Below are 12346 nucleotides of genomic sequence, written 5' to 3' on the forward strand. Positions count from 1 at the left end.
GTGACTACCCTGTACTTTTGTGTAGTTGCCTACTCCTGAATTAGGCTATTAGGGATTTATTTTTTATTTTTTCAACTTTTTTTTCAACTTTTGTGTCTTAAAGGGGTAAGTGATTTTTTTTTCTGTGTATCTCATCGCTAAAGAGCAGGGGTCTGCATGCAAGTTGGCTAATATTTTTTGTAATAACGATTTTCAGGTAGGGATACCAATTTAATCCAATCAGAAGAGACAACTCATACAGACTAGACCATGAACATGTGAAATTGGAAGAGATTAAGCAAAGAAATCAGCACACAAAGTTGGAATCAGAACCATATCAAATTGAAGGAGAGATCTTTCCTGACTGGATGAAATTGGCAACCCACCTGAAAATGTATTTTCTGTTTATTAAAGAGCTGGAGGGAGGGATACCCCTGTTACTGAGCAGTCTATCAGTAAATAGAGCTTTAACTTTTAACAAAAACACTTTTTGGATGTATTATGTTATTTTAACAATGTGTTTTAGTATAGTTTCTGACCTGTGGGTTAATTCAATCAATCTTAATCTTAATTAATCTTAATTTGTTTCACACACACATTTTAACAATGTATTCATGTCCACATAAAGGAGAGCATACAAATATTAAAGGTACAGTTAAAGGAGTAGTTCACCCAAAAAAATTACTTATTGTCTTTCGGCCTGGCGAGAGAGTATGTTTTACCCTCCGTCCGTCCGTCCGTTTGTCCGTGTGTCTGTGTGTCCGTCCTGTCTGTGTGTTTGCAGCTAATCTCCGGCACCGTTGGCCCGGTCACTGCGAAACTGTGCACACACACTCCCTGGATGCCAATTCAGAACCTCTGGCTCAAATTTTTCACATGGGCCTGTTATAGCGCCACCTGGAGGCCGATTTGTGCAAAACCCTTTTTTTTTACATTACTCCTACAGATTTTATCCAAACGTCATGCAAATCGGTACACAGTATCTCTATAGTCATGTGATCAACACGGATCTGTCCGATTCCCCATATTCCATCCTCATTGGCTAAGGTTTGCTTCCAAAATTTGCAGGATTGGTCCGTTTTGAACAAAATGCCTCAAATCATGAACGCAGCTTGCGATTTTTGTGAAATTTCACAAACACATTCCCACTAGGCCAAGGAAGAAATGCCACCCTTTTTCACATTGGCCTGTTATAGCGCCACCAGCAGGTCTAATTTAGCAAAACACATTTTTGGAACAAAATGCCTCAAATCATGAATGCAGTGTCCGATTGCAGTGAACGACCTAAGAATAAATGGCACCCTTTTCACATTGGCCTATTATAGCGCCACCAGGAGGCCACAATAACGTACCTGACCTGGTGGAGACCTGTGCTCCAAGGAGCACTTTTTCTAGTTTTCTATCAATTACACAATTGCGTAATTGATAGAAAATACGTTTTTTTTGGGGTGAACTACTCCTTTAAGGCTACATTCACACAATCATGGCATATATTTTCATGATATGCATAACCCTGTGTATGCATAATAGCCATTCAAGATGTGTGACAGTGTTTCAGTGATCTGTTCTGTGCTGTGGTGCAAGCAATGAGGGACCTGAGTGGTGGGGAACCAGATGGAAAGATTGAGTCTGGTGGGAAGGACTTGTAGTCTGACTTTTACAGTGAATGTGATGATGTCCTCATTGAGCGCAGTGTTCTTAAGGAATGAGTGTGAGATAGAGTGATCAGTAAAGGGAATACATACAAGTTTCCCCTGGAGTTTTAGTACATTCCAGTGTCGATGTTGGTGTAGATCCATGAGGGCTCACCTGGCACCTGTAGCTCTTAGCAGGTGACTGTGACCAGCATAGGTGACTGTTGCCCTGACCTGGATGAGGGGGTCAGTTACAATGTCCACACACACACGCACGCACGCACGCACGCACGCACGCACGCACGCACGCACAAATCCCAATCAAACCATTATTGTTGAAAGGCAGACCAGGGTATTCCTCACAAATACACACGCACGCACGCATGCATGCATGCATGCGCGCGCGCGCGCGCACACACACACACACACACACACACACACACACACACACACACACACACACACACACACACACACAGACACACACATTTGAAATATGTATTCATGTCCACATAATAAGAAGTACAGGATGTACAAAGGACATGAACACTGCCAGTGCAGTCAGATAAAGGGAAAACAGCCAGTTACAAAGTGCATGTAAAGCAGAGCATTGTTACATACAAAACAAAAAATGGCATACTTGTCGAACACAGCGGACAACAATCATGGGTAAAGGAAACAACGCCTCCTTTAAATTCAGAATCAGAATCAGGTTTATTGTCACAAAGTCAGTTACAAGTAAAAGGCAGTGTCAGTTACAAGTAAAAGCAAGTGAAATTCTTTGTGTGTAAATTGAGCGGCTTCCTATAATAGCTGATATTGAGCAGTACCTTGCTAATTGTTTAGCCCTCCTTTTGGAGAGTCCGGCCATTTGCAGACCCCTCACAACCAACTTGTGCATGTGTCCTAGACTATATCTGTAGCCTAGCTGAGAGATGGTCTGCTCTAGCTGATGATATTTTAGCACTTTGGTTAGGACACACACACACACACACACACACACACACACACACACACACACACACACACACACACACACACACACACACACACACACACACACACACACACACACACACACACACACACACACACACACACACACAGTGTAGTAGAGTAGATTGTTACCCTGAAACATTTAGCTGTTTTGTTGAATTATTTACTACTGTGCTGACTGAGTTACACAATGACAAAATGAAAGGCCTATTCTCTCTTTGTGCCCCCCCCCCCCCCCCTCTCTCTCTCTCTCTCTCTCTCTCTCTCTCTCTCTCTCTCTCTCTCTCTCTCTCTCTCTCTCTCTCTCTCTCTCTCTCTCTCTCTCTCTCTCTCTCTCTCTCTCTCTGTCTCTCTCTCTCTCTCTCTCTCGTAGGTGCTTGTAAAGGAAATGCGGTGTCATTTGAAGCAAACAGTTGCTGTGGGAGTTTTGTTTCTTGTGGCATTAGCTATTCTCAACCAGGTCCCTTCTTCTAGACTTGTAAGCACTCACAAACCCACACACGCATTGTGACCCAAAATCTAGACGTGCAATCTTGCATAAACCTATAGCCTACATGAATGGAAAATAGACGACATAGGCCTAGTCTGGGAAAATAGGTCCCCATGAAGCCAAATGTCATTGCTTAATTGTTGTTTCCGATGAAGCTTTGATGAATTTAAATCATCATCGAGAAGTACTTCACACACCCACTCACTGGAAAACAGTTTTATATTAAACAGTTCATCAACGGTAGCACCACCTCTGTGGTGTACAATCTAACCTGCCATTGTGGAAAACCTTATGTAGGCCAAATAAAACGCTGTCTAAAGCAAAGGGAGAACAAAACAGCCATATGCACAGCAAACATGTCACCACTTCAGTCAGAGGTGGTACTGCCAAACTACTCTCTCAAAGAGAAATGTTTTGGATTTACACCCTAAATACAGTGATCCATTTGGGTCGAATGATGACTTTAGTTTAAAATGTTTCTTCTAAATGTATAAGATTAACTAATAATCAAAACGTTTGATTTTTGATTATCTTGAGTCTTTCAAGAGTACATTACCATATAGACTCAGAAATTATATTTTTGTGATAATACAATTTAGACTTGCTGCTGACAACCATTGAATGTGTGTTTTTAGATTGTTACTTGGCTCCTCAGAAATGCTACTTTCTTCTATGTGCTGCTAATATCAGTACCAATATTGTTTTGGTGTTCTGTTGTTATGTTTTTCTCCAATTATATATTTTTTACTCTCTAAATGTTATCTTGACATTACTTCAGAAATTGTAGTATTGCTTTTTCACTTTTGTGTAATTTTGTCTGTGATTAGATCATATTAGTCAATTTAAGAAGAGTTTTGTTGATATATTGATTGCTCTCCCAGTACAGCATTTACAAAATAAATTAGTGAAATTGAGGCACTGTCCTTTTTTTGTCTGTTGGTGAGTGCAACTACATATCCTTGGATGGTGAAAGTTCTAGTTGCATGTCTGTCTGTCTGGCGGGCGTGCAGATATGCCCATATAGACTGGCCATTTCTCTTTTTGTGATAACCTCTGCAATGCTAAGCAAGCAGAAAAAAATTATATCCTATTGTACCGTAATATTATAACTTAAAAATTACATGTTTTCCTTAAATGTGTGTGTGTGTGTGTGTGTGTGTGTGTGTGTGTGTGTGTGTGTGTGTGTGTGTGTGTGTGTGTGTGTGTGTGTGTGTGTGTGTGTTGTGTGTGCACGTGTGCACGTGTGTGTGTGTGTGTGTGTGTGTGTGTGTGTGTGTGTGTGTGTGTGTGTGTGTGTGTGTGTGTGTGTGTGTGTGTGTGTGTGTGTGTGTGTTTGTGTGTGCACGTGTGCGTGTGCGTGTGCGTGTGCGTGTGCGTGTGTGTGTGTGTGTGTGTGTGTGTGTGTGTGTGTGTGTGTGTGTGCATGTTCACATGTGTGCGTGCGTGACAGGACTTGGCAAATGCATTGCCAGATTTGACATGGCTGTCCACCATGAGGTTGAGCAGCAAGGACTCTTGGATCGAACAGGGAGGTTACATGCCTTTCAACATATCTTATCAGCTCCTCGCTGGAGTGCCAGCTAGCAAACACAGTGAGTAAGAAACGCACATTGTACTAACCATTTCTAAAATCTATCTAATCTAATTCGACATTAATTAGAAATTAATTTCACAGAGTGAATTACATTATCATGTCTTTCAGCAGTGATTGTGCGAGAGAACATTAATGGGAGCATTCTCATTGGAAACAATATTGTATAATCAATCTCTATCAAAGAGGCTTTATCAACCAAATCAGAGACAGAAATTAGGCTCCATTGATCTTTTCTATGTTTCCTAACTGTATGTCAGCTAACTGTGGATATGTGTCAAGGAAATTAGTGTGTGCATGTGTTCATATACTCATTCAGGCGTGTGCATGAATACTAGACGATGCTGTGAAAGTGACCACAGAGATGCCTTCACTGTATCTTAGAATGTCACAATAGTGCCATGTTAAAGAGGTGGTGCCATGGTTTTGCACCTTTTCTGTTTTTCATGTGTCTATGAGGTTGATAGAACTTCAATAAGCCCCCTGGTGGTGTTTTTATGGTGTTTTGTGTCTTCTTTGACTATTTTGAGGTTCTTCCTGGAGGCTGAAACCTTGAGGGTCAAACGTGCCAATAGAAAAACAGCACTTTAATGACACAGCAAAAATATACCCTCCCCCTCATTATCATAACACAACAGTTGTGGGCATAGACATATAAAGGTAGACGCCTCCTTCGGCTCTGAAGCATTCGTATCTCGGGCACGCTTCCTTGTTCCGCAGGGCTATCCCATATAAGGCTTGGGCAAGCTGGAAACTTCCGTGTGCGTCACAGAAGGGGGCGTTCGGTAGGCCAATCAAAGGCAGGTGGGGCCGGTCTTTTCTTAAGAGGCAGTCGCACAGCAACTAGTCAGTTAGACACGCTGTGATTGGCCAGTAGTTAAAGCAATGTGATTGATCAGTAGTCAAACAGCCCTGCGGAAGAGCCTTGTATTGAGATACCAGTCGCTGCAATGAACTGCAGAGGCCAATGAGGTATCTAGGTTTCTATATCTATGGTTGTGGGCATGAGGAGGAGGAGGGACTAGGATAGGTGGGCGGTGCTAAGGTGGTGGAGGAGGTGCTAAGGTGAGAACCAGGTATACTTAAAAACATAATTTTAACACTTTCTGTACACTTTTTTGAAAAAAATCTTCCTCCTAGTATAACCATAATACCTGATGATTATGTTTTAGTGGGGGGGGGGGGGGGGATCACTGAAAATCACGGCACCCCGTCTTTAAAAAAAAAAGATATATGCTTTTATTTGACAGGACAGTAGGCTGACAGGAAATGGGGAGAGAGATGGGGGGGAGACATACAGCAAAGGTCCCATGATAGTTACCTTACTGTAAATGACGTCAAGACAGACAGACAGACCTTTGTTGATCCCATGAGGGAAATTCAGGCAGTTACAGCAGTCATAAAAAACAGGACAGATAAAAAAACACTTCTTCCTTGTTTTCACCTCCGCCATCACCTCTCATCACCAACGACAGAGCCTGCCTTCTTCACAAGCTTGTTTAGTCTGTTACTGTCCCTTGTGTCAATGTACAGTAACTCTCCCAGCAGTGGAGAGAAGAGGACATTGGCCAATACAGACTGGTAGAACATCTGCAGCATCCTGTTGCACACACAAACTGTTCTGGAATTGATTACAAAAATGTATCAATTATTTTTAAACAATTCTATGTAATGGACCTTTTTAATCTTTACCCCCACCTTTATTAAAGATTCAATATTTTATTTGTCACATCTTATATACAAGTATATGGCTCTTTGACATGACATAGCAACAGGACAAATGGAAATAAATAGCAACAGAGTACAAATAATAGTAGTAAAGGTTTGCGAATACCGCATACTATACCACCAATGATGTGTAGGCATTGTGTGGTAATGATGCTGAGCAGCATCAGCTGAGTGCTAGCCTTGATTGGCATTGCAGCATCAGCTGAGCTGTGTGTAGTTGGTCTACTTTTGTTGGTACATAAAGATGGTACATAAATTGGTACATAAATGATGTCAGAGGACATACATACATACACGCACGCACGCACACACGCACACACGCACGCATACAGTACAGACAGACAGACAGACAGACAGACAGACAGACAGACACATACACACACACACACACACACACACACACACACACACACACACACACACACACACACACCTACAATGACCAATTCAGACGCCTGGGCTGGCTCCTTTGGTGCCATGCTGTAAAACAAAACGGTGTATCCTAATACACACGCTGTATATGTGTGTGACCACGCAATACCTGTACAATAGTGACTCACCTACTTTCTGTATCCTTTTCAGGTTTCCTAGCTATTGGTTTAGCATCAGTGAAAAGGCTGAAGGGCAGCTATCTTCACGACACCTTGCGCTCCATATTCTCCCAGTCGTCTCAGGAAGAGCGCTCCGCCATGGTGGTGGTGTTACTGCTGGCAGATTTCGATGCCGTCTGGAGAGATGGCACGGTGCGGGAAATCAGAGCTGCATTCACCTCAGAGCTTGAGCAGGGCCAGTTGCTAGTGATACATGTTCCTCAGCAGTATTACCCCCCTCTCACAGGTACCATGTGTGCATGTTTATGTTACCAGATTTTCATCATGGTTTGTGTGCGTTTGAACTGATCTTTAAGCGTGCTAAATTCCCATTCTCTTGTTCTCTCTCCCATTGTGTCTAACTCTCCCCCTCTCTTCCTTGGTCTCAGTAATTCTCTCTGTCTCCCTCTCTCGCTCTCGTATTTTCTCATTCTGTCTCATTCGTTATGATGTTTTTTTTATGATTACCTGATTTTTTTCATGATGATTTCTATAATCCCCCACTGTGTGTGTGTGTGTGTGTGTGTGTGTGTGTGTGTGTGTGTGTGTGTGTGTGTGTGTGTGTGTGTGTGTGTGTGTGTGTGTGTGTGTGCGCACGTGTCCAGGACTGAAGAGGAACTTTAAGGATCCTCCAGACCGGGTGTCTTTCCGCTCCAAGCAGAACATAGACTACTCCTTCCTGCTTCACTACAGCGCTGGTCTCAGCCAGTACTACCTCCAGCTGGAGGACGACGTGGCCGCAGCGCGCAACTTCCTGTCTACCATCGGCAGACATGTCCAGGAGCGAAACGCACAGGGCGTCACGTGGGCGACGCTGGAGTTCTCTGCACTGGGCTACATTGGAAAACTCTACCGTTCTGCCGAAATCCCTCAGTTGGCACGTTTACTCTTCCTCTTCTACCAGGAAATGCCCTGCGATTGGCTGCTTACTCACTTCCACAAGTTGATGACCCAGAACGAGCCTATCCGCTTGAAGCCCTCGCTATTCCAGCACATGGGGATGTTCTCCTCCTTTAAGGGCAACTACAACAGGTTAAAGGATAAGGACTTTGACGAGGAGCCCTACTCTAATCCCTCAGCAGATGTCTACTCTGACATGTCCGTCTATGTGAACCACTTCCCCAGAGAGGCCTGGAATCCCGGAACTGGATTCTTCTGGGGCCGTTCCCCAATCAAAGGAAATTACCTGGCAGTGGTCTTTAAAGACCCTGTTGTGCTGAAAGGAGTTTTAGTGCAAACAGGGTCCTCAGGGAAAGACCTGCTGCATTCAGCAGTGGTGGAGCTGGGCCGCGAGCCGGTCACCACAGAGAATGGAGAGAAAAGTTGTAAAAGGTTCCACCTGTTGGGGTCCATGGAGAAAGGGCGGTTTGTCACGCAGGATGTGGAGAAGCAGCACAGCTCTGCATCCTCCTGCCTGAGGATACAAGTCACAGCTGATCAGAATGACTGGGTTGTGATCCAGAAAATCAGGGTGACAACCTAAAGAATTGCCTCAACATCAGGAACTTCAAGGTTACATTTGAATTCAAACCAGACTGGTCATTTATCTTGCACGTTTTTTTTTTAAATAATAGTTGTGCCTGTTTCTGCCATAGAATGTACAGTGAAGAGAGACAGGAAGAGGAGTGCTGAGAGAGTATATTATAGGGCAGGGGTCACAAATGTGTCCGTAGCTAGACTTGTCCATGTCTGTGGTAAATCTTTGATTAAAAAATAGATACAAATCTAAACATTTTCTTTCCCATTTTAACCTTATGTTGTTCATGTAATGTGCGATGAAAGCACAGACTGCACTGAAGAGTGAAGACCCAATTAATTATTGAAATCCCAAACACAGAATAGACTTGGACCATGCTGCATTGATAGTCAGCTACAGTGGCTGACTTGCTGACTTGCGTGAACATGGAGTGTCAGTCTTTATGCACCACATATCTGGAACAAACTCCCCAAAAACGGCAGGTCTGCTACAACTCTAATAGTTATTTTAAATCAAAGCCGAACACCTTTCTATTTATTGTTGCCTTTCATTGAGATTATTTAAACATTCTTCTGTACTATAATTTAATTTAATTTTTTACTTCTTTTCATAATATGTCCTTTTATAATATGTTTATTTTGCTCAGTGTCTTGATGTCTTAAGGATTTTATAATGTGTCTTAATGCTCATAATGTTTTGTATAAAACACTTTGAACTGCCTTTGAATTGCCTTGTGCAATACAAATAAACTTGCCTTGTCTTCTCCCTCTCATTATCCACTGCTAAGTCCTCTTAGGACCTGGCTAAAATATGTATGCACTTAATTTAGGAGAGAATATCTCAACTGTTCTTGGCTAATATGACCCAGGGAACAATTTTGGAACTTTGACTAATTCTCTTTCCAGGACGAAATACCCGAAAATGACCACGCCCTTTTTAAAATGACCATAACCATAAAATGACTATTTCCAACATGGTAAACGGTTGGAGCTACAGATTTACTGAGTTGCTCAAAATGTTCAGAATACTTATGTTTAGGGAAACATAGTAGTGTAAGTGTAATATTTCTACAGAACAGCCAGGGCTGGCAAAGTCTATGGCTATAACGTTTGAACCACATGAGCTACGAATGGTGTCTAAATCATGTTTTTTGACAATTAGAAACATGTTTGAATGCTTATCTTTATGATTTAATCTATCTAGAGGACACTAATTTGATTATCACAAATATGGCCACTATGTTATGAAACAACCAATATCTTACAATCTTACAACTTTATTGAAATAATAGAATGATTTAAGAGTAGAACTCATTCCTAATGATACAGCTACAGCTAGTACAGTATGTGCAACAATGCTCAGCATAAAATGTAATACTATATAGTATTACTATAAACTGACCATCTTAATCCGGCCCGCCAAGTCCTCAAACAAAAACAAAATGCCCCCCCCCCCCCCCATCCATCCATCAGCATTTCTCCATCTGTATGAACTCAAATGTTTTATGTTTATAATGTAACAGTGAAACAGTCAACCTTGAGTCCATATTTATAACATAATGCAATGTGTTTGATCAGTGACCTATGTAGTGGTGCATATGCATATCAGACAAGATAAGATACTGTCTAAATTTACAGGCTCATTTAAAAGTTGATACGGCATTGACGTGGATTGTTTTATGCAAGTAATCTTTTTATTGTAAGGCCAGAGTACACCAGAGTGATACAGTACAGCTGTAAAAAAAAAAAAAAAAGAAAGAAACGGAACATTATTGTTGTGAAGACAAGTACCTTATTGTAGTAAGGTAGGCTGTCTACCAAATTCATGCAATCTAACTATATAAATGGCGACCGACTTCCGCACCCTCGGTGAGGACACCCCACAGCTCTGTTATGGAATAAACAACGCACCGCCAGACCACATGTCGCCAACTGACTCGCCACGGCGGCCGCGCTGAATTTACGCGTCGCGTAGGGGACATCTCATTGCTCACTACACCTTTTCCACCGCGCAACATAATTAATTCTACTCACCAAATGTCGGACAAAACGGAAGGTGAATCACTTTCGTACCGTTTACCGTGCACACCACCGACACCGAACGCCGACGGGTTTCGCCGAAACAACACGAGCGGCCGCCATTGCACTCTGCCCATCTCCTCCACAACACCACACACGCAGCTCCTTTGCTTCAACCCCCCCCCCTTCTTACGTACCTCCTTTGTTCCACCCAGGCCGTTACTTTCACTTCACTCATGTCTCGATCACAATATGTCCGTCCTTCACGTGCCATGTTCATCCCAAACACACAAACAAACAGCGACGGCCACAGCACAGCACGTTGCCCAGGCTAATGTGGTAAACAAACCGTTCTAGGTTCATGACACCAAAGGACTCGACAGTGATGTCATCATTATGCAACCCGGAAGTACAAATACCAAGGATACGTCAGTGATGTCAGTCGGGTTGCCAGGCATGCCAGGTTCTCTAAAAACAAGCGCCAGAAACAAGCAACCACCTTCATGACAAAAAAAAACCCACCGTAGGGGTCCGCAATGTTCCAGGGGTGTCCCCGCGCGTCCCAACACTCCACAGGGGGTCAGTGGACCAGCAGGGGGTCCGCGGACCCCCTGTGGACCCCCTGAAACATAAAAAATATTATTTCTTCTAATTTTTTCCTTTTTCAAAAAAACTTTTCCACAGTTTTACTCCGGCGATTTGGGTCCCCCAATATACACGCGGCCACGCTGGGCCCCGTGCGCGGCTGGGGTTGAGGGGGGCGTAGCCCCCCGAAACTCTAGTTTTAACATAATTCAGCACCATGTGTTTCACATTTCAATTCAATTGTACAATGTGTGGCACTCCACTCACTTTATCGAAGTCAGTATGAACCCCTGGAAATAAATCTTGCCCACCCCTGTATGATATCATACTAGTCAAAGGTGTATAGAATTGTTTACAATATGTTTATATCACATTGTGGTCTTGGTGTGGTCTTGTGTGTGTGTGTGTGTGTGTGTGTGTGTGTGTGTGTGTGTGTGTGTGTGTGTGTGTGTGTGTGTGTGTGGTGCTGTACTGTATGTATCAGTTATTGCAGAGCTGTTCTGTTGTTGTAGTAACACCAAGACAAATTCCTAGCAACCATTTGCTGTTTAGCAATTAACTTTTCTGATTCTAATTTAAACATATTGTTCAAATTCCACCTTTGACTATTATACAATACATTACATAGTGTACTGGCTGTTGCTGTATACTTTGGGTTCTATTGTCATATTATATTGTTTCAATAAAATTACATTGTTTTCTCCAGTTTGATCTTAATTTGATCTCATTCCTACAACTACTGTATACACTCAATCTGGATGAAACTTTATGTTACATAACATGTTTGGTATAGTGGCCATATTTGTAATAAGCAAGTCAGAGTGATCTAGATGGATTCAATCATAAATATGAGCATTCCAATGTGTTTCTAATGCTCAAAAAGCATAAAGTAGACACCAAGTTTGCCAAAAATGACAAAGATTAAGGTAAGTAAAACAATTTTTCAAAACTAATATTTATTTGAAATATGTAAAATAGAGGTCCAGCCACACCCAGTCATAAAGATAAGCATTCCAACATGTTTCTAATTGTCAAAAAACATTTAGAAACAGGGGTTCATGTTCTTAGTTGCCAGTATTGCAAGGATTTGCATTTATATATATGGTTGTAATGACTTATAATTGTGTCACAGCCCCTGTAGCCTGGCCTATCAGGGCCTGTGTTGTGTCTTGTGTACTCTTGCCTGTGTCTGTCACAGGGCCTGTAGGTTTGGAAATTGGGGAGCCAATCAGGTGCATTGGGAGCATCTGGCCAGCGG

At 42.4% G+C, this 12346-nt stretch overlaps 1 protein-coding gene across 2 annotated transcripts; it reads left to right on the forward strand.

Annotated features, from left to right (window-relative positions):
* Positions 1-8620, forward strand: LOC311053365 (alpha-1,3-mannosyl-glycoprotein 4-beta-N-acetylglucosaminyltransferase C). Of its 2 annotated transcripts, XM_084068857.1 has the most exons (5): positions 1-105; positions 2983-3087; positions 4550-4691; positions 7001-7255; positions 7614-8620. In XM_084068857.1, exons 2-5 carry the CDS (start codon positions 2998-3000, stop codon positions 8489-8491), a joined length of 1365 nt encoding a protein of 454 aa, XP_083924983.1. In that variant the 5' UTR covers positions 1-105; positions 2983-2997; the 3' UTR covers positions 8492-8620. The 2 variants fall into 2 exon arrangements, with proteins under 2 accessions (XP_083924983.1, XP_083924984.1); XM_084068858.1 differs by lacking the exons at positions 1-105; positions 2983-3087; positions 4550-4691 and adding an exon at positions 5686-5755.
* Positions 8621-12346: the final 3726 nt, after the last annotated feature.

Source organism: Gymnoscopelus microlampas (assembly GCF_963454915.1).
Source record: "Gymnoscopelus microlampas genome assembly, chromosome: 10".
In the NCBI taxonomy this organism is placed as follows: Eukaryota; Metazoa; Chordata; class Actinopteri; order Myctophiformes; family Myctophidae; genus Gymnoscopelus; species Gymnoscopelus microlampas.

Coding starts and splice junctions, on each gene's coding strand:
- LOC311053365 (XM_084068857.1), top strand. CDS start 2,998: ATGCGGTGTCATTTGAAGCAAACAGTTGCTGTGGGAGTTTTGTTTCTT. Junction 4,692..7,000: donor AGTGCCAGCTAGCAAACACA/GTGAGTAAGAAA, acceptor TATCCTTTTCAG/GTTTCCTAGCTATTGGTTTA. Junction 7,256..7,613: donor GTATTACCCCCCTCTCACAG/GTACCATGTGTG, acceptor GCACGTGTCCAG/GACTGAAGAGGAACTTTAAG.